At 43.0% G+C, this 22,951-nt stretch overlaps 1 protein-coding gene across 1 annotated transcript in view; it reads left to right on the plus strand.

The window, feature by feature from the left end:
* CSMD2 (CUB and Sushi multiple domains 2) overlaps positions 1-22,951 on the plus strand; it is a 331,313-nt gene that overhangs the window by 159,942 nt on the left and 148,420 nt on the right. The window contains exons 8-12 of the mRNA XM_026086083.1: positions 3,164-3,251; positions 4,420-4,544; positions 7,341-7,462; positions 14,215-14,318; positions 19,266-19,378. Of these exons, the coding sequence (XP_025941868.1) occupies positions 3,164-3,251; positions 4,420-4,544; positions 7,341-7,462; positions 14,215-14,318; positions 19,266-19,378 (552 nt within the window). The remainder of the gene's footprint in view (positions 1-3,163; positions 3,252-4,419; positions 4,545-7,340; positions 7,463-14,214; positions 14,319-19,265; positions 19,379-22,951) is intronic.

Here is a 22,951-nt window from a genome sequence, read left to right on the forward strand (position 1 = left end):
GTCTTTTCACCATGGGAGAAAGCATCTGATGCAGAAAGGCAATCTCCTAATTTGCTCTGCCGGAAGAGGACACCARCGTTTAAATGCAGACTGTCTGGAGAAGCTGCGTTGGTGCCTGTGTATGCTATAGGCACATCTCCTGTTCAGTGTGGTTTTAGTCTGCAGAAGGTGTAGAAATAAGAAAGCTTAGCACTTTTGCTTGAATACCATATGGACTTATGACTTACAACCCTAGCTTGTACATGCTATTTTAAACTGTTAATTTTACTTTGGAGGTGTCTCCATGTATGTGACAGAGTCAGCGCGTTTGCGTAGGTAGGCAGTGATTTAAGGAACCCCAAGGAAGACTGGGTCGCTTCTGTGCCTTGTTCAGCCGATCTTTTCCCAGAAGCAACGTATCATTTCAAGCACTAGCGGAAGGGCTCCTGGAAGTTGGTGATTTCGTTTGCAGAAGGACCACGCTCTGTCTCTGCAGAGATGATTCCCCCCACAGGATTTGGGACAAATATTTGCTGCTGCCGTTGTTTCTGTACGGTACTCCCACAGCAAAAAATCCTCACTTCCTAATGTGTTGTGTCTGGATGCTGGAGGACGTTTTATTCTGACCCTTTTTCCATGCTTTGCCAGAGATTGTTCAGCTAACGACGACTGAAGCCCTGTGGGCATTTCCATGCTCTTAATTCCCATTTGCATTATGTGTCATTATGGGGAAAAGAAATGTGAGGGGTGTCCCAGGCCCTGGGAGGTGTGCGGCAGAGGAGCATTTGGCTCCATGTAACGCTTTCAATGGCTGGATCAACGCTACAGCAAATGGCCCCACACAGGTCCTAAGACACAGCTCAGACAGTTGGACTGACCCCTCTGTGCTGGTATTTCGGCTCACGTTGCAATCCATGCTGTAGCTCCTGCAATGATTTGACAAGATCTGGGTCCTCGCAGCAATCTTCTTGTGTGGGTTGTAAACACGTTTGAAGCTTTGAGCCCTAGAGCAAAGTAGCCAAGCTATGCAAAAAGTTTACAGCAAATTAAAAATCGTTCCAAGCTTTGGATTTCCTTAAGACTGTGATTTATGGGATAATTTCCTTTTAAAAAACGTGCTTTAATAGGCAAACTTTGGGCACAATTTTGCTGGTGCTTGTTTGAATCCTGGTAAATCATAGAGGGTGTCTTCTGGGTTTTACATTGAGAATTTTTGTGTATTTAAACATGAAATATAGCAGGGAAGACAGGAGAGCAGATCAAACCCAAAGAAATATGTTTCAGCAAAACAAACGCACCAGATTACCTTGCAGCTCTGACAGCTGATGGGGGGGTACCGTTTGTGGGGCAGGGTTTTGCCAGGGCAGCGTTGCTGGTCCCTTTCCAATTTCTGTATACATTCAGAGTCGTCAGGAGACATGAAAGGTGGCAGCAAAGCTTTGTTGCTACAAAACGCAGCCGTCAAAGATAACGGTGCTGTTTTATGCTGCTGTCTCTTGCTGGTATATCTGTTTTTGCACGTGACTGAGCTTTACTTGAAGTTATGAATATGTTGCATTATGCAAAATAAGGAAAACGGTCTCTGAGGAGACTGGTTCCCCCAAAAGCCGTACCTCTCTTCCCCTTCGGCCCTCGGACACGCGGAGGAGGCAGCGGAGCACCGAAGCTTCGCGGGAGGGCCATGCTGCAGCCGCCTCTGCTCGGCCACCGCGGTGCTGAGCGAGCGCAGGGTTGGCTTCGGCACGGTGGTGCAGGAGCGACGCAGGCAGGAAGGGGCAGGCGTGGAGCTGGGAAGGATGGTAACGCTGGGATGCTTCCAGGGTGGGTAGGCAGCACCTGCGCGTTGGTGCTCGGGTGGAAGCCCCGTGCTTGCGGGAGCAGCCTGATCCATCTTTTTAGGAGCAGAGGTCTATCACGGGGGTTGCAGCTGTAGCGCCTGGCTCTATGGGGGGCAATTACTCAGACTGCTGTATAGGATGGTCTTGCACTTTAGCGCGGTCGTGCTGTGCGGCCCGTGTTTGCGTGGACGCTCCGTGTGCCTGTCTGCCCGTGTAGAGATTTCCATGCACGCACCTCCATGTTCTTCACCGTGCGCAGTGCCGTGCCGAGCTGCAGCGTTTGAGCCAACGTCTGGTGTGAGGAACGTGCTTCTGTCATCGCCCCATCATCCATTTGGCAGGGATCCTTGGGGCACTGTGCTAAAGCAATGTGTTCTGAAGCGTAATTGGGATTTTTCCTTTAATTTAGTGATAGGCAGAGGTAGGATGGAAACATGCTCGTTTAAGATTCATGCTTCAGTGCTTCAGCATCGTTGCCAAGAAATGTTGCATTTTCCTTTGCGTCCTTCCCTCTGTGATAGGAGAAAACTGAATCACATCAACTTCTACAGCTCCGTGACAGACCCACCCCTTTGTCCCATATTATTATGCCCGTGGGGTTTTTTGGTAGTTCCCATAACACAAAATTGAAGTGAACACATTGCCAGATCTCATTTCATCCTCGTCAGGAGCCCCCAGGTTTTATCCATGCCAAGTCAATGCTCGTTTGCGCCATTCGACAGGTCGGAGGGGGAATGTGGCAATGGAGAGAGACAGAGAATCGAGTCTGAAGGTGTGCTTTGTGTTTGTGGGCAGTTACATTAAGGTTATTCCATAAAAGTTTTCATATTCAAACTAAATTACTTGCTTTAAAATGCTAGACTCACATTTCCCTCTCCTTTCTCTCTTTTGTTCCGGCCCTGGGTTTCTCCCTGGTATCATACGCCTACCTCCTCGCTGGGCTGTTTGCTTTCCCTGGCACCACTCGGATGGGCTCGAGGGGCGGTAGGCTGTCACCTCGGCAGGTCACAGGTGGCCGTTTTAATCACAGGCTTCGGAAATGGGCTGTTTAATTGGTGTAATTTTGCAGAATGAAAAAACTCTTTTCAGAGGTACTTCTGTAGTAGAACGGAGGGAAAACTGTGTCCCTAGCTGGCACTTGCTAGAAAACACTTTGGTGTTTAAGCTGAGCTGAAATGATTCCAGTTAAACTTGTTTCCAAAGCTGTATTTTTCTAAACAAAATGGAACACGTTCAGGTTTTTGAGCTACCAATTGCCATTTTTCTCTCCTCATCCACCAAGACAGTTGATGAAAGAATGTTTCTTTTGCTATTCTGTCTCTGTATGTGCTGTTTTTGCTTTGTAGTAACTCAGGTTGGTGTGTCCCAGGGACATAATATGTGTCCAGACCCTGGGATTCCAGAGAGAGGCAAAAGAATAGGCACCGATTTTAGGTAAGCCCTTGTGTGTGTGTTTCTGCATGCAGCAAAGCGCTTGTTTCTAGCCATTGTTGTGCTGCTCGGCATCGCATAGTCGTTCCTGTAGCGACCGCCTGCACACCTCTAAATGTGTTATGTCCGAAAAGCTTGCTGAGATTAGCGGTGTAGAAGAGAAAGTGTGTATAAATGTGCATGCGTGTGCGTGTGAGACAGTATTACAGATGAGGATCTATAATGATCTGTCTCTGAGAATATTTCTTTTTCTCAAAACGGGCCTTAGCCAGGCTTGCGTAACCCATGTTCGCTATCCTTCTCCTCTCCAGTTAAGTGCGGAAAGACCCGTTTTAAGCATCAAGTGAACCACTTCTCAGATTAGCTTAAGTCCCAACATGGCCCTGCCCCTAGTAAATTTGAGGCAACTTCCCAAAGCACTGGTGCAGTTTCTTGTCAATAAGTATATGCGCTGCTGGATAATTGTTTTCTTATAAAGTTTAAAACAGTGCTGTTATCCCCTTGTAGTTGCTAGCCTTCATTTAAAGTGCGCAGGACTGAATCAGCCTGCTGTTAGCAATGGTGGATCGATATTTAATCTTATTTTGCTGTCGATGGCTGTTTTGTTCACTAAAAATGTCTTTCAATTTAACCTGAATCTATCAAATTCTCCTGAAACCTGGAAAATGGATTGGTGGGGTGGGGGTGGAGTAAGGGAATTCCCCACAGAGTGCCTAAATACCCTTGGATAAATTCTCAACTGATGTAAACCAGCATTGTGTYGCTCCAGTGAATAAGGCAGCATTGGCTTAAACCAGCAAAGGGTCTGGATCCAAAGTGATAAAGAACAAGTGTTTCAGTAGTAGGTATAGATTTTTTTTTTATAAGGAATGCTGTGTGTGCCATCTCTTGGGGTCAGAGCCTCTGCTCCCACACCGAGTAAAAGTCCCGCTGCAGTTGCACCGAAAGAGTCAAACGTTCCCAGACTGTCACCACCTCAGGCAAACAGCGCCCAGCACAAGCAAGTGCACAAGGCGAAAGATCGGCCCTCACTCATTTCTGATGTTGCCTGGGGGCCAGCGAGCACGCTCTGTTTGTGTTTCGGAGAATCATTGGGATAGTTAAAAAGTGTCAAACCTGTTTCTGCAGAAGCATCTCAATTGCTAACTTTGCTTTGTGTTCTGTCTGCTAGGTTAGGATCCAGCATCCAGTTCACCTGCAACGAGGGCTACGATTTACAAGGGTCCAAAAGCATCACCTGTAAGAGAGTGAGTGACATAATTGTTGCATGGAGTGACCACAGGCCGGTGTGCAGAGGTGAGAGGACAAAAAGATTTTACCAAGTTATTAGGACTAATGAGAAAACCCATCCCATTCCTGTATCTCCTATTCTGTCCTCAAGTTTGTCATCACTTAGTGACTGCCTGTTGCCTTTTCCTTTTGACTTACTGCATTGCCACTCACAGCAGCGTTTAAATGGATGCTTTCGGGTTGCCGAGTCCCAGCCTACCCGTGAAGGACCCTCTGTCTCATACCTCTTGCTCCTCCACTAACCTTACATAACTTATTTTCAGAGGTGGCTTCCTGCAGCCCCTTCATTCTTTTGCTTCTTTTTGGTTCAATCTTTCCTTCCTTTATCTGGTCAAAGCTGTTTTCTAGCYGTCCTATAATGGGTTTGAGGACTGTAGGAGTACCTGGTCTTTTAACATCTTCCATGGAGCATTTAGGCTGCCAATACCCTAACAGCTGGCTGTGGCAGGAAAGATGCGCAAGTCTGTCTTTCACCTTCCAAGCTCTTTCCTCTGTTATTAAGACTTCTGTTAAGGAGTTTTCATATTACCAGCTCTGGTTGAGAGTTTTTGTTAACCCTCACTTAGCGCTTTTGGGATTTGCRGGGCTACCTAACCTGTGGAGCGGCTGTTGCCCTTAGTGATTCCCTATTGGTCAAGTGCTTTGGGTGAAAGGCACCAGATGAGGGTAAAATGTTGTTGTTTGGTGAAAAGAGCAGTGCTGACAACTAAAGCTGTGMAGTCCTATGCAATAGGCCCTTGGTTAAAGACTTCCCTCCTCTGCTTCAGGAAGGCACGTGCTGGAGCAGGAGGTTCAAGCTCTGTCCTGCTGTTGCTCCTCACCTGTGGATGGGTCTGATTTGTGCAGTCATAGCTGAGCAGATGATTGTAGAAATGCAAGGAACTTGGCTGCAGAAACTGCATGTTTAACTAATGCCATTTCTTAGGAAATGATCCCAGTTAAATCAGTCTAATAGTTTAGATCTCAAGTAGCTGCTTGAAAAGACAGTTAAGTAGCTTGTGTGTCTATTGTCTTTAGTAGCTGCTGAACAGTTACTAACTGGTGACCAAGCATCGTATGCTTGTAGAGTGCATTGGGTTATTGATTCTCCTTTCAACCTTGGCTAGGTCTTAACCTGCACGCAGCTCGGCAGCCCTGGTACAGCTCTGTTTTCCAAAGCCCGTGTCAGGCAAGGGACCCAGCTGGAAGAGCAGCCCCTTGATGCTCTCAGCCTGTTGGAGAAATTCAGCTCTGTACTGCTGCCTGTTCAGCACGGTGCTGGGTGGGTTTGTCCTCCTGGGAAAGAGAGCGTGGTTTTGCCAGCTTCATGTTCAAAAATCATTAGGATTTTTTTCTTCTTTTCTAAAGATGATTCTTGTTTTATGGTGAAGCATGTGCAAATAATATGGGTTCAAATTTTCAGTCTTTGAATACAAGCCTGAGAAAGAACTCGTTATTTGGTTCTTATGCAATTATTTTATTCCAAAAATTCAGGTTTTAAGAAAAAAGCTGTTGCTTTGCAAAATGGAACTAATAACGCTATTTTCGTTAACTACAGAGCTTACTATAACTATAAGCTATTAGCTCTGCAGCCTGTGGATTATGTGACGGGAGCAAGGAGATAAGGTAAAAGCCTGGGATGAAAACCTGGAAAAGCAAAGACGGAGGGAGATTCTTATAAATGGAAGTTGCTGCTAATAGATTAGTAACATGGGATTACTTGGACTGTGGTTCCAAACTGGCATCATCCTCATTGTTCTGTGGCCCAGCCATGAACTGTGTGCGAAGGGAGTTTTCTTTCAGTGGAAAACTAAAAACCGATGCCCATTCTGCCCTTAGCSTTTTTGTTTTCCATTTATATATATAAACTGGCATGCATAATTGTGATATTTGTAATGCTAATAATGAGCAACTTGTAATATTTTTAATTAAATCCCTCTAAAGCTCTTAAAGTGATAAATTGGTATTTTTTCTATTCTTTTTTTCTTTAATATCATCTGCAGAGTTTTGCAAGGCTTTGGAATCCCATCTAATTCTTGAAACAAGCCTAGAATAAATTGAATCAGTGTAAGAGGATATTTGGCATAAATGTGACACTATAAAGGAAATTTATGGTGTCCTCTTGCAAGAGATAAGAAAGGATTTGCCTGCATTATTATGATTCTATGAATCAACTTTTTTTTCTTCCTACATATGACTTTTGGGGGTTTTCTCTTGCCAAAAAGTTCTTTTCCTTTTTTTTTCTTTCCAGTTTCTACTTTTACTAAGCTGTTTTTAAGATGCTCAGTAGAGTTGTCATCTTCATTCTTTGAGATGACATTTGTATCAGACTGAATTCAGCCCTCGCCTATTAAATACTTGCTGTATGTTGGGTTTTTTTGGCCTGCATGAAGAAAGGAAATATGGCCTCCCTGGGACATTAAAAAGGAACGGTGTCTTAGTGGGAGTCTTCCATGTGGTTGCTGTGACCTTTCATGGTCCTGGACATACAAAAGTATTTCTGTGAGGGCTTTMATAAAGCAAAAAATACTAAATCAGTCTGAAAGGTAAAGAATGGGCTGTCGGTCTGTTTGTCCATCTGTGTGACAGCCCCTGGAAACACCCCCAGTCTGTTCAGCCCAGATAAATCCTTTGTTTCCGATGGTACAAGGAAGAAAATGAATCTTTTGCCTAGTGAAAACATCACAGAGCAACAAATTTTGATTCTCTCCCACTTCCATACTCTCTGCATCTCTGCTTCTCTTTCCTCCCTAAACAAAGAGCCAAATATATATCGCTAAGCTAATGGTCCTCACTCCATCTGTCTTGTTTTCTTTTTCACAGCCAGGATGTGTGATACGTACCTTCGTGGTCCCAGTGGTGTGATAACTTCTCCCAACTATCCCGTGCAATACGATAACAATGCGTACTGTGTGTGGGTCATCACGGCTCTCAATCCGGCCAAGGTAGGTTTCAGAGTACCTCCACGTYGCTCCTTCATTGCCCTGGGGGAAGCAGTGGGGTAGCTATGCTTCTTCACATGACTTCTCTCTGACATATAGTCGTTCGGGTTTCTGTTTCTGATGTGGAACGTCTCCCCCTACCTCTCCCTGCAGACTTCTCCCACATGTTTCTCAACTGTCTTTAAAGACCGTGACACGTCACATTCCCTCTCTGCTGAAAATTCATTTTGCTAAAGGATGTAATTAAAAGTGAATGTAATTATTTTTAATCGAAACTTCTTTGATATCTTGCATGAATGGTGGTGAAATGCCAAACAGCTTAGCAAAGCATTTCATTAAGCGAGCTCTCAGTCAGGGGGCAGGAAGGCTGTGCCAGGAATGCTGATTTTTCACTTCCTTTTGGCTGATAGCTGGCCCCTAACCAACTGGGATTTCAGCCCCCAGAGAGCTGAGAGCAAGGGAGGAGGGAGGAATACGTCTCTCTACTGCCATTTGCACAGTACTGTGAGCTTATACCAACAAGTCCTTTCTGTGTTTACTGAGATTGGGAAGAGGGGAGATTAGTGGGGATTTTTTGTCCCCATCAGTCTGTATGATCAAACGGGAAGGTTCAAATCCGGTATCACTGGTCATGTACAGAACAAGGCTCAGCTGGCCTTGACCCTCCTAAGATCAAGTCCTTCCCGTTTTCCACTGGTGCAGGAAGAGCAAAGCTCAGGCCCTCTCATCTCTTACCCTGCAAACTTGGCCTGTCCCTTTCCTCCAGGAGGGCTGAAGCAAGTCTGCCAAGGGACAGAGCTGAAGTTCACAGCCACTTCCATTATAGGAAGCCACTGGTGCTCAGTGATGCTCCTGAAACTTGCGTGCTTCCTCTCTGGAAAGAAATATCTGGGCAAGTTTTATATTTTAAATCCCTTGCCAAGATTGCTTATAGATCTGTATGGGAGCATAAGAACAAAAATGACTTTTTAGCTGAATAGCTCAAAATATCCTTTTTGAGGCACCATCTTCTGCTCTCAGAAGAAGACAGGTTTCGTTCTTTTTAGGATTTGGGCTCCTTGTAGTATAATCTGTTAGTTCATGAGCAAACCTTACATTCCAAGGCACTGAGCTCATATGCTTATCCAGGCAATTATTTCTTGGTCCTTGCCTCTAGACAGACTTGTGTTTTGGCGCTCTGCCTTCTGCTGCCGATCCAAAAAAGGCATTTCACAAACATGTTAGTGTCCCAGGGTCTCATCTCTCRCTAGAAATTGTTCCAGTCTGTAGAAGTGCTGGCAACTGCTGGCAGTTGAAGCATGTGCGCTGCCGCTCGCTGGGTGGTATCTCATGCTCTTGCCGCCGTTGCGTTGCTTCCCTCTGGAGCACTCGCCACCGCAGGGCGGTTGGGTCAGGGCTGGCTGAAGAGCCTGTTGAGTTATGCTTCTTGCTGCCCTTTGACCTCAGTTCAGACCTTTAATAAGTGCAGATCGCTGATGGGTCGTGATTTTAATGAGTATTTCTGCATCCTGATTTCAGGATGAGTTTGTATTTAAAGGGCTGTTGTTAGCTGGACGTTTTATCTATCAGATATCTTGGTTTGGCAGCATAGAAGGATAGTAATGACCCAAATTCTAGGAGACTGGAGTGTGGAATCAGGATATTTTTCAGTGCTGAGTTAAGAGTGTTTTGCTGGTTCATCAGACCCAGGAGATTCCCCTTCGCTGGGGCAATGTGTCAGTGGAGACAGGGCTTCGTGTAAGAGCAACCATTGCTGCTCCTGTCTCAGCTGTGTTTCTCTGCCCGTGGCCTGCAGACTCATGGTGATATGCATTGGCTGTGCATGGACAGGCTATTCACATCTCTTTTTGTGCATCTTTGTCTCTCAAAGATGAGTAAAATCCAGTATTAGTGAATAAAATCCTCCTCTGTGTTTGGAGTGAAGCTGTAACAAGCTGGGCATCGACATACCTGGGGTTTTATGTTGGCTAATACTTTCATTTGGGTTTTCCAGTACAGCCTGGGATGGCAATCAGGTACCAAGAGGTGCTTTTGGGCTGTGTCCGTTATTTTATTGAGCCTCTGTCATGTTGCTTTAGTGCTGAATATTCAGAGTCTAATCTTTAGGCCTGTTCATTTGCTTTTCTGCCAGCCTCACGCCCAGCCCAGAGGGTGGCTAGCAAACCTTTCTTGCTCCTCCCTCAGCAGTGTGATTGAACAAGCTTCCCCCTTTTTCAGCTTGCTGCCTTGTGTTTCAAAAACTTTGTGAAATTTTGCTTACAAAAAGTTTCTTCTTTCCCTGGCTAGATTCTTCCCCAGCCTTTAAGCCTGCGTAGTAATGAACTGTTGATTAGAAAATGGAATCAGCAAGTCCTGCTCCTCAGCTCTCATAAATCATGAAGGGAACTGAAATTGGTGAAATCCATTAATTTCAATGCTTAAAAYCTGCAGCAGAGGTTCAATAGCAAAAGAAACTAACTTGTGCTACATGGGCTGYAACATCATCCACGGTAAAGAGGTGAAGCACAGCTGAAATCAGATGGATAGACTCCTCAAAATCATCAACTTGTGTTAACTATCTGTAAAGAGACCACCACTTTTTTTTTTCTTCCTTTGAAGTGACAAATAGTTAACTAGCAGCATGTTTATAAAGGGTTTCTGGGAGAGTTTGATTGTTGAATGCTTCATCCTAGTAAGTGTAATTTACAGGTGGGGGAAAACTCTCTGTCTCTTTGAAGCACGGAGGATTGAGAGATGCACTAATCGTTCTGCGAAGGCGCTGCCGTGCCTGCTTGTCACTGCTTCGCCTGCTCACGCTAATTTGTGATGCAGTGCAAAGCTGCAGTGTGATGCCTTTCCTCTGTTCGAATGGCAGAGGACCCTCTGCTTGGTCTCAGGAGGCCAGGCATGGCGCAGGCTTCCTTCTGGCAMTCCTCCGGAAGATGGGAAAAAATGAAAACAAATCAGTTGCCGTTACGGTTTCTTCTATTTAAAGAATTCATCAAGACTCCAGAAACCAAAGCTGTGCAGACAGGGCCTTATCTGCTTGAGGAAAATGCAAAAAGGACTGTCCCAGACCCTCCCACTCCCAATGGAAAAAAAAAAAATCCTGGGGGGGTGGTACTTATGCTGTTGATGAACTATTGAATACTGCAGGTAATTTCACTGGCGTGGACAGTTTCTTGTGTCCATCAAGCATCCCATGATGCTTCCTGCCTGGGCTAGTGCATCTGCTTACCCACATACGCATGACCCAGCGTAGCAGAGGAGTTGCTAGTAGCTGAATTTTAATCCCAGCTCAGTCACTGGTATTCCTACTTGAGGAGTCATATAGTGCCAAGTCTGAAAAACACCCTGGCGTGTAAAACGCTTACTTCAAGCAAGGCCTATGTTGGAAGCATGTTGCTACATGGAGGTTTCACCACCCTGACTCATGTTGCCCTTGCGTGCAGAGGGGATGATACCATCAATGCACATTCCTCAGCATGGGTGAAGGAAGCTATTGAAGATGAATTAATTAAAATGCTTTGAAGATGAAAGCATGATGGGCCTGAGCTGAAGCCTGCTGAAGGCAGTGGTAATCTTTCCATTGACTTGAGTTGTCTTTGGATCAGGTCCTGTTATATGAAGCTTTTAATATGAGCGATGGGAAAACCACTGAGCTGTATTTAGAACTCATTTGCAAGTCATCTGTTCTATATTTGGAAAAGAACTGTGAACCAGATTCACTGAGCTACATAATCCCCAAAGTTTGCTCAGAAGCCGACATAAACAGTGTTAAGGGCAGAGTGCTCTGTAGCTAACAACTTGGAGTTCTTTCCTGTACGATGTGCTGGGTATTGAAACTATTTGGGGGATTTGTGGGAGGGGATTGAGGGTATCTAGATTTTGTGATGGTCCTCTGTGACATGGGAATTAATTTCAAGCATGGTGAAAACTATATCACTCAGGAACAGACTGAGAAATGCATATGATAATTGGTGAATTTACATCAAAACTAATATTTCTGAACCTTCTTGACATAATGGATGTCACTGGTTGATATTTCTCCTGGGGATATTCCCACCTAGAGTCTAGCTAGACAAATAAAGCTCTGTTCAAGCTTCCTGTGTCATCGGTGGAGAGAGATGGGACTCTCCAGGGGATGATTCATCCCATATGCGGAGAGATGCTTAAGACTGGGGAGAGAAGGAGAAAATGAGTAATGTGTGCTTGTAAAGCATTTGACTATAACTCTGTAAGAGGTGCTGTACTCCACGGAGAGAATTATTGTGGGGTTTTTTGCTATGAATGTGACTGCGCTTCAAATAACTTTGCAGAATGTGAAGCCTTAGCATCACGTGTCAAATTCAAGCCTATTTCCTTGACTTTACTAATTGCTTCCTGCCACTTCAATAGCTTAAAATTAAGGTTTTGTGCCATCCATGTGTTTGTGTGTGCTGGTAGGTCTCTTGTTTAATGAATCATTAAATAATTTTCAGCCTTCAACCCAAAGAGAAAATAGCAGGAAAATGGATAGATAAATATTATATTCAGTATCCTGTTCCTGTGCAACAAGGTTACACTCTACAATATATGTGAACCTAATTAGTCATCTAATTAGGGTCAGACTCCTTAGAATGCAGTGTGCTTGAATGACTGACGTAACTAATGATGTGTGCCATTTTACAGCACTGTGTTCTTTGTATTAATTACATTATTCCATCATTACATGGTTTAATAATAATCTGAACAGGTTAATACTTTGGTACCACTACTAAAATTAACAGTTCCAAACTTCTGTGAAATATCACACTGGCTCCTGTTTCAAAATCCTGGGGCTTTTGAATAATAACCTATTTTCAGAATGTCATGGCTAAAATATCTAATTTGCTCAGATTTGCTATATTTATGCATTTGAAAAGCATTAATTGTATTTATATGTGGAAGACAGTAGCACAGAACAGTTCAGTCTGAACTATATRTATACACACACACACMCCCATTATTTTTTAAAGAACTCTCAACCCATTTGACTAACCAATGTTTTCTTAAGTGGTTGAAGTTAAGTTGCTTTCAACAGAAAAATGTTGTCCTCCTTATACTGAAGTAGATATCCTAGAGAGAGTACGTACAAGCCTTGAAGAGACTTCAAAGGCACACTCGCTTTTAACACAACACATTAATTGTTGGTTTTGGTTTGTAACTTTGAGATTTTTATTCCCCTATGATTGTACGCATGCTCGAGTGTTTGTAGGAGATGCTACTTTTATCTATAATAGGCAAGAAATTACCAAACAAATATTTTAGTTTTTTAATATTCAAGTTGAAAGGTATCTCTAAATGATTGGGCATTGCGCTCTATTGAATTGCATATTGGTTTTTTGCATCTAAAGCAAATTAACAGGCTAATTCTGGTTTTAGTATAAGTGATATTGGGGTTTAAATATGTGATCTGCCTTACTGGTAACTCTGATTCATCAGCTGGTGCCTGGTGAGTGGAGCTCAACTCAGGGGGGAGGTGACTGACTTGGTTTGGTGGATGAATTCATGAATCTCTGGTTTCGATGTTTAATAACTTCCGGGAGAGAATTAGCTACACACCAGTGCTATCTGGTATGTCCCGCAAAACACACTCTCACTGTATTCATTAAGGATAGCTGAGATTCCTGTGCTGCCCTCCCTTGCCCCACGTCGAGCCTAGGTTGGCATCATGTGTCTGTGGTGCTTGGCACACGCACAGGTTCTTCTCATAATCGTTTTTGAGAATTTCTATTTCATGTGTGAAACAGCAAAAGTAGTGTGAAACTAAACTTGGTAGTGTAAGCAGTTTAAAGTTTGGAAAATAAATATATTTGCAAGCCCACATGTACAACAGGATGAATGCATTCAAGTGTTTCTGAGCTTTCCTGGATCTGGACAGTTAAGAAGCTCTAAGAAACAAATCTGCTGCTGATTTCAGTTGGTTTTATGGATGTAAAGCTATTCTGCAAATTAAGTCTCTTCCTTTTCTCTTCATTCACCCCGTCCAAGGTTGCATTAAGGGCCTCCATCCTGACTCAAATTGTAATTTTTAGTTGCTTGCAAATGAGAGAGGTTTCCAAAGCAGCTGGGGGACATGGAGCACAAACYTCCTGACTTCAGTGGCCTTCTACTTCTCAGCGATATGGAAAGGCTGCGTAAATCCAGTCGGTGTTTATGACCAGGGGCGAGAGATTTGGTTAGAGCAGGAAGGAGAACTCAGGAACCGAATACCGTGGTGGACAGATACTGCGATGGTTGTGTTTGCAGACAGCTTGAGGTACTTTGCTTGAGCTGCCTTAGCTGTAATTCATGCAAAGTCTTTCTGGGTTTGACAAAGCTTCCAAAACCAGAGGAACTTTCTGACCAACATAGACCAAAAGGAGGACTCTCTGCTTGCACCATGTGTAACAAACACATTATGTACATTCAAATCCATCACCAGAATCTCTGCTTTATGCAAGAGATGGTAGCAATACCCAGTGAAAAAAGCATGCCGGAAGCCCAACACACACATCTTTATCAAAAAAAGTCATCTAGAAATTCAGTAGATAAAGCAGAAAAATCTGAAAGGTAATTTCAATATGAGCTCCATTTATCTGTAAAGAAGTGCCATAGTGCTATAAAAAGGGAGGACAGTCACCTTTGGTGATGTCCTGAAGATATTAATGCTCTTATCAATTGCTCCTCGATAGACAAACAGATAAATAAACAAGACAAGGATTTGCTGGCTGTCTTGGCAGTTGATTCATATTAACATGCTGCATCTTTGCCAGGTTATCAAACTCACCTTTGAAGAATTTGAAYTAGAAAGAGGATATGACACGCTGACAGTTGGTGATGGAGGACAAGTTGGAGACCAGAAAACTGTGCTTTACGTGTAAGTAGGATGTCCCTTGTCACTGTGAGAAATCCACCCCTGAGTTCTGCCTGTTGAGATTTAGCTGATGTGTTTGGATGTAGGAGTCCCAGTAGTTTGCTTGCTGCACCTCACTGAATGGTTTATACACTGCTTTTCATTTTTGGTGGGGTTGACTATTCTTGGTGTTCTCTTCTCTCATCACTTTCTCTCAGGCTTCATCTGAGGGAAAAGCTCTAACCTCTTTGCTTTTGTTCTCCTGAAGCCTTTGTCAGGACACCTTACAGAGTGGTTGAGACCATCTAAGGAGCTGAATGAACAGGATTAAAATTCTGATGCAACAGTAAATGCAAACCAGGCAGAAAATGAGAACTGGTGTGACCTGTCTCTCTTGCTGTCCATCTTGTACAGTCATTTTTAGCAGTGCAAAGTGGCTGTAAATCCATTATCTTTCTGAGTGACATTCTGAGCATTTTACACCCACTGTGCATTTGTATAAACAGTGTCACAAGCTTCTTCAAGACTGAGAATCTGACTCCCTTTAATTTCTATCCTTTAGCTTGCCGATTTAATGTTCTGTAGAGATTTTCTCAGTAGAGGAAACATTGTACATAGTCCYACTTTCCTTCCAGGCCTTCCCATATCTGTGTTCACCATGCAAATGTTTTTCAATTTTACTCAACTATAAAGGAAGGAAACTGGCCCACTACAGGGCAACTCCAGCCATGCAGAAGGAAGATAGGAAATCTTTGACTCTGCCAGTTGTTAAAATAAAGAATCRTTAAGTATTCAGTCTACTGTTTGTAGAATATTTGGAGACCAAGCTTTGTTTTACGGTGAGGCTAATATGGGGAAATAACAGGGAAATAGGCTCTCTGGTGGTACTTTGTCTCTTCCTCGGTGGTTAGTAACTGGAGACAGTTTTGGTTTAAGTTGGAAGGAGCATGTCAGTCAGAACGATGCAAATGAACTTGTGGGTTTGTAGATCGAAGGCAAGGGTTTTCCCTGACTGTGTGCTTACCGTGTGTAAGTATCAATAGCCGGCGGCTGTTAAGTAGGCAGAGTTCCCAAGGTCCTTGAAAGCGTTTAGGTGCTCCAGGAGAGGACATGTGCAGGGGCCTCCGAATTTTGACTGAGGTGGAAATGTGCACAGCACAGAAAGGTCTTTCTCCCCTGTGAACTATAATGTCTCTGAATTTTTATTTTTTACATATACAGTGTGCTCAACTCTGAATCAGTACCATGTTTAGGAAATGGTCATGCCTATGACCTCGAGWTAAGTCAAGTAGCCACCAGAAAAAGCCACAGTAGAAAAAATGAATCTTGATCATCTTCAAGAAGGTTGTTTATTCTCATTAACCTGCTAACCTTGATGGTTGTGTTTGCCCTTCCTCTGTTAATGTCCTGCCCTGTTCCTTTCCTGAAGGGTCAGTGAGAAATCAGTTTGTGCATCATTCAAATCTAATTGTGAAAACTGTGTATCATTCAAATCCACTTTACTGAAAAAACAATGACTCTGATATAGCTCTTCTGAATCATTAAAATACTGTGTAACTTTATGGAAATCCAAAATTTTAAAACTGTTGGAGGTCTGCTGYGAGCACTATGCATTTGAGTCCTTTAGGAAATCTGTCCATCTCCCTCTCGGTGTGTCTGCTCTGAGCAGTGTAATTCAGTTCCTGGGGCCTGACTGCTTCTCCGAGAAGGGTGTCCTGCACGTCGGTGCGTCTGCTGCCTCTGGAGCAAAAGGGATGGTGTCAGCCGGTGGCTTTTGACAAAGTCTTAGATCTCTTGAGGGCACTTGCAAGAGCTAGGTATTGGGGCAGAAGCAGGGAAAAGTCAGTGTGTGGGACCTTCAGAAGGAGTATTTGAAGTGGTGAACTGGGCAGGGGGAGTCAGGGTTACCAGCATCCGGTTTGTGTCTTGAAAGACTCCCCTTCTTTTCTGTCTAACTGAAAATGTGTCAGAAAAAATAATTCTCCAAAACCCTCTCTAGCAAAGCTGTTGTACTCTTTCCAAATGGTGGAGTATATTTCACATTATGTTTTTTCCTCCTCCTCTTTGCTTGTTTTTCCACACAAATCAGCCTCCCACTCCGTTTTCGCTGATCTTAATGTTCACTTGTCTCCTTCAAATCTCTGTTTCTCTGTGGTACTTTTTACTCTGCATTTCTTTTCAGGACATAAACAGCAATGATACTTAGGTCAGAAACTCTAAGCTGCAATGTATATAAATGTAAAGTCTGATCATTGCAAAAGTGTTTGTAATTAAAGTGTCACAGAACATTTCACAGCTGATTGGGCCAAATGTGCAAATTACAGCCAAGGGAATAGTTTGTAATAACTTGTTGAAATGGTTTCTCATTCCCTCCCCTTTTTTGTTTGCCTAATGCCCACGAAGATTTTCCTAGACTCACATTTAATCATTCCACACTTTCTCACTCTGTATTAGCTACTCAACACCTTGCTAATGCAAATTTGGGATATCCGTGATTGGCTGTGCAGGGTGTGGTGTGTAGTGTCTTCTCCCAGTGCAGGAGAACTCTTTCCATTACATTGCTGATGCCAATCCTAACAAACTGATTTTTACTTTTCTTTTTAATCTGGGAGGATAAGTTGAAAGCTAATGAAATGTGAGAGGGGTGTGAAGACCGCAGAAATACTCTGTTTATAATAAATATGATTGAAAGTCCACAGACAATATTTTTTTTAGCATTTACCAACTTCTTATCTAGGGTCAGCTGAGTTCATGTGCTAGGCGTATCCACTGTATACAAGCTTTAGCTTTTTTGGAGGAATCAGCATCCAGAAACCTAATCTTGGAACAGATAGGAGTTTTACTTCTCCTATTGCTCTTCATTTATTGTTGATTATTCAAGAAGTACTCAATCCTGCAGCTTTTCAGATCAACAGATCAACTTCCATAGCACCTGGGTTTATCCCAAACTAGGTATGAAAGACCATTTGTTTTCAGTCTCAATCTCATCCCTGTAAAATGCATCTTAGAAAACATATGAGATTGTTAGGCTGAGATTTCTGACTGGCAGAGAGGTTTTTATTCCCAAAAGTAACAAGCACCCAAATCAATCATTCAGCTTGTTAAAGTGGAATGGGAAAGCATGCAAAAACCTTTGAAGCACCTTTTTTCTGAAGGTTTTTCTCTTGGTACCTTCCTCATTCCTGTCTGTCTGCTGCTTAAATAACTGCAGAGGAGTCAACCATAAAACTTTTACAAAGCTTCTCCAACTGCCATCAAACTCTGGATGCAAAACAGTTGTTAAAACAAGATTAATTCTTAATTTACCAACGCCCTGGGATCAATAAAATTTCTGATGCAGGTCAAAGCAATAACCGAGCAAAGGTGGGGGCAGAACTAGGAAGGCTCTGATGTGCTCGGGAGGCGTGAGTGCAGTTGCAGGAAGAACACGCTCCAGAGCTTGAGCGGTGACCAGTGTCAGGTGTTATAGTAGCGCCTAGCAGATATGAGACAGCTAAAAATCTGTAGGATGGGCAGGAGATTTATATCTATGGTCTGATTGGTCACATTCACCTCTTTAGATACCTGTTAGGCTATTTGAAAGTATTTGGCGCTCGGCAGGTAGCCAGAATGTCAAGCAAGCAGAATACGATCACAGTAGCACAACCCTTCAAGCAGTCGTTTTGCTTCGCTCTAAACAAACTGTAATTGGGCAGATCAGCCAYCCTGTCTCCGATTACCCGGGAAAGTGGGAATTGCAACAATTATGCCTGGAGGTTGCAAGTTATATTTATTCACAGGATGCTATCAACACACAGCTGCTGGGTTTGTTCTCCTGCAGTATTGGTTTGCAACAGTTCTGCCTTGAGAGCTCAGGGATCAATTTTATCAAGAAGTCTTTCAGGTGCTGCTATTATCCTTGAGAAAGATGCCAGGCAGAAGCCATATCTATACATATGCATGTATTTAGATTTAAGCAAACACTACAGAAAAAAGCACCTATCCACTTGCAGTAGTTACACTTAAGGTAATTTAAAAATATATCACAGACGATACCTTAGGAGAAATAGTGTAATAATAAGATTAAACAGTGCCACAAAGGCAGGCAACATAATGCTCGTACTCCTATAGTAATGATCCCTTCCCACGCTCTGTTACTCCGCTTTCAGAAGTAAAGGGAAGGGAAGGAGTTTTGCTCAAAGCAGGCATTTGTGCACATGTAAGTGCCTATATTGGTGCTTGTGTGGGTGGGGGATAAAACTCTAAAGCTGTGTTGAACCACGGTGAGGTGATTAGTCCCAAAGGCTGAATGAGCCATGCATGGCTCATTAATATGGATATATTGGTGACATTTGTCTTAATCTCTTCAGCTCTCCTAGGAGTATCCTTGAAAGATAGGCAATGATGGATCATCCAGTACTACCCTGATTTGTAGAATTTTTCAAGGATCCAAGGAACATTCAGCAGATTTGAGGCTTGCGCCTTGTCTTCCAGGGTGTTTTTTGAGGTCCTTGTGGAAATCTCTCTGTCAGGATAGAAATGTAGCAGAGAATATGTTGAAAGTAAATTTTCTAATACCAGAAAACATCTGTAAAAGCAGTTGAGAGCATTCAGTCACCAGTATGGGTTCTGGAAATTGTATTTGTTTGTTTATGTTTTGCTTCAATGAGAGAGGAAATGATTGTTATTGATGCTGGATAATAAATTGCAGTGATGGTACTAAATTGTAATTGTAGCGGTAGTAATAACTTGCAGGCCCTCAACTAAGATAGAAGACTCACTCTTGTAGGTCAACATGACGAGAGAGGCTCATCTGTCTTGAGAAGCTGTCAGGTTTTTGGACAATGTTTTGTTTGGGGGTGATTCTTAATTGTGTTGCATTGTTCTGGTTATTGCTTAGTCCTGCAGAGGAACATGTGGCCTGTATTTGTGTTGGATACCAAGTTTGGGGAGTCACACAGGCTATTTATTTGTTTTTATTTATTTTTACAGCTTGACAGGTACCACAGTTCCTGATCTCATTGTCAGCACACACCACCAGATGTGGCTCCTCTTCCAGACAGACAGTGTCAGCAACTTATTAGGATTCAAAGCAACCTATGAAGGTAATCCAATTTTTTCTCTTGGAGTTTACATATTTTAAAAGGATCGGGGATGAGATGGGTCCAGTTGCCTGGGAGAAAGGAAGCTTTGCAAAATGCTGAAGATCTGCAGACTTTTTTTTTTAAATACAAGCTTTACTCCAATGTGACTAGAAAAGTTTCCCTGATTTCTTTTCCATGGAAGCAGTCTAAGTGGATAATATTTCAATGCCATTTTGTTTGCTTTGTTGGAAATGAGCTGCTGAATTTCAGCAAAGAGATGGTGACTGCACCTGTCTGTCCAAGGAAATGAGATCAAGGGATCAGTGGCATCACTAGATTACTGGTATCAACTACTTCAAATATTGGCTGATCTAGAGTTTTACAAATGAAATAAGAATTAATGCTGGGATTTTCAAAAGAATCTCTTGAAATTCATTAGGATGTAAATGCTGAACTCTGTCATAAACTAGACTTCCTGGTGAACACTGGCGCAAGTGCACGCTCCCCTCCTTCCCTGTGGGAGTTTGGCCCAGGTGGCTGGGCAGCGTGCTGCCCTGACGCAGCCTCCAGCACTGATGCACAGAGATACCTCAACTCAGATACCAGATTCTTTTTGATTTTATTGTCATTTTGAACCTCTTTTCAAAGTAAGTGCTTGAATATCTTTCAGTTTTCTATAAAAACCTTGCTGATACCAGGGCTGGCTAACTCTTTCAGCTCTGGTGCCTAAAACTAGGTGCACAGTTTTTATCGGGATGTGATTCTGAAAGGTCTGAGCATCAGCAATGATGTTTAAATCAGACTGTTCCTCTCTAGGGCCCTAAATGCACCTTAGCATTTGCTGTCATAGCATGRCAGCATTCATTCATATTTAAAAGCGTTTTCCTGGGACTTGCTCTGGTTCAGGGAAGTGTCATATTGTGCTCAGGCCAAGACCTGCTCATGGTAATGTTGTTGACTGACGCTGAAATAACAACAGTTAGGAGCCTGAAGGGACTTGACCTACCAGAAAATCTAGTTGAACTAAACACTAGCATGTCCAGACAGTCTGAGCAGTATTTGAAGGGGCACTGGGTCACGATGCTTGAGTATTTACAGGGTGACAAGGCCACGTCAGCAGAAAAGTCATTAGAGAAACACAAATAAAAGTTAATTGGATTAAAAGAAGAAAAGGCAAATACAGCCTGGCTGTCCAGGAAGTCTTAATGGTGCGATCTCAGTCTTACTGGCTGTGACTGTGCCACCAGAGAGCGCGCCCCCCGCCGTAGCTGCCACCCGTGTCCTGCCACACTGGTCTGCAGCCGATTCGCAGCAGCCTGGCAGAGCATGGCCAGCTGCAGGGAGGCGAAAGCGCTCTCCAGCTCTGCTTTCAGACCCTGCCTGGTTTGTGACTCTTGTCCGAGATTGTTTCAAGATCTTGTGCAAGGCAATGTAGACATACTCTTGCAGTCTCCTGACAGAAATTGTATCTACCCTATCACATAGGGTGTAAAGTTGCAAAGCACATAAAATGGGGACTTTCTCGCTCTGTAATTCATCTTCTGTGAGCTTTGGCTCTTCAAGGACCTTGATTATTTCCTCCTTTGACTTGCTTCGATATTACGGGTAGCTTGATCTATAGCAAGACTGAGTCCTGCTTGGTCCATGTGACCTCACCAGTGGGTTTGAGGAACACCATTACCTTTCATGCTTTTGAGCCCCGTTGTATGGAGCTTCCAACATCAAAAATGCTTCTCCTTTCCCTACCTATCAATTTTAACTGGGCAGTAGCTGCAGTTTTGCTATATTCTTGCATGTCCATAATCTTCTAGAGAAGAAAAAAGGGACTGTTCTGGCTCCGCTGTCCCTGGCGAGCGTTAAAGGAGAGGGCCTTCCCTGGGGAGTGTCCATCCTTCATATGTATTGGAAGTAGAGGCTGCTCTCCGCCTCTTGTTCAAATGTTTTCTGTTTTTCTGGGCATCTTTGTGGTGTTCACATGCAGCCTTTTGGGCCTTGCAGAATGGATCTGTGCATGAACAATGACATATATTTCTGTTCCTAAGGTCCATGCTGGCTCTAGCCTGAAGTTAAGCTAACCCCCAATCAGCCAGCTCCATAAAATTCTTTTAATTTTTGCAAATGCTTTGAGCTACAAAGCAAGGGACATTTAAGTAAGAGGCAATTAGCACTTGCCAATTACATTATGAAATTATATACAACTTGCTAACAAGTTTCTGTATCAGTTTTACGGCCACACTTTTTCCTAATTGTGAGAGGAAAATTACAGCTAATGGAGCTATATAAAATCAAGACCAAAAATCTGCTTAATAGAAGGGCAGAGTATTGCTTATAGAGTATGTTTAAATAGCCATATAGCCTAAAATACTTGTAAGTTTTAGTGTACATTTTAAGTGTGATGCAGTCATAAAGCCTCCTGCTAGTGCTGAAATGAAATGGTTATGCCTAAGAGATTTATCGACACACAGATTCAAGGACATGTTGGAAGGAACATGCTAAGGAAGGCAATATGCTGTCAAATTTTTAATGTAGAGTTCCTGGGAAAGGGGAACCAACCTGGCCCTTTAGCTGCACCTGCAGATAAAGGGAGAATATATTTGCACTAAAACCAGTATATAAAACATGAGGTATCCAGATTCAGTTTTCTCCAAGTCTGCGCTGCCAGATTGGATGCATTGGGAACAAACGTTGGTGTAAATCAGTGTGACAGCATTGATTTTCAATTAAGCTGTGTCAGTCTTTACCAGCTGAGGATCTGGCTCATTAATGTTCATGAAGATTACTTCTAAATCTCCTGTGTCTCAACTGCAGCCACTTTTATCCTTTTAAACAGACATTCTCTCATAATAGTGAGCAATGTTTTTGGACTTCGAATACTTGTCGAAAGAAATCTGTATTAAGCTCCACTTTGCTGGCAATGTCTTTTCTTTCTCACAACTATAGCAAGCTGATTGATACTGCAATTTAGTGCTTGACTTGCAAGAGGGCTTTTCAGCCTCCTGGGGTCCTGGGTCTTATATTCTCCCTTCTTTCCRTTAATCTAAGACAGTTCTTTTGAGAATACCTTGCGTTTATGGCAGGCTGGTGCCTTCCACAGCCATCACGATGGCTCTTTGAATGTTCTTTTTATACGTGAAAGAGAAGATATCTCTGGTGAGGATAAATTTGATTGCCAGAGAAGAGCTTTATGAATGATAAGGAAATCCTATTGCCCTCTGAACCTTTTTTTCTATTCACAGGTAGGGTGCAAGTAGGTGAATGCTCTCTGCAGCACATATTAAAGGGAAGCTTTGAATAACTGACTTGACACGTACTTCTGTTGACTTCAGTAGCATCCTTGCCCTATGTATGATGTGTCCATGAATAATTAAGAACTAAATAAGATATCATCTTTAGTAAGAAAAGCTTGACTGCACGAAAGAAATGCAAGTTAGAGGCAAATCAGATCCAAAAAGGTAAGGAGAGGAAAAGCCTCATTTCATTCAAGATGCAGAAGTCGAGCTTGGTTAGTCTGATCTTAGTTCCCAGGTCAAATGCTCGTAATAGTTTGGAATAAATAATTCCTTCAGTTAAGGTTTTCAAATTTCTTGGGAAATT

This window comes from Apteryx rowi, unplaced genomic scaffold (genome assembly GCF_003343035.1).
Source record: "Apteryx rowi isolate R43461 unplaced genomic scaffold, aptRow1 scaffold_68, whole genome shotgun sequence".
Lineage (NCBI taxonomy): Eukaryota > Metazoa > Chordata > Aves > Apterygiformes > Apterygidae > Apteryx > Apteryx rowi.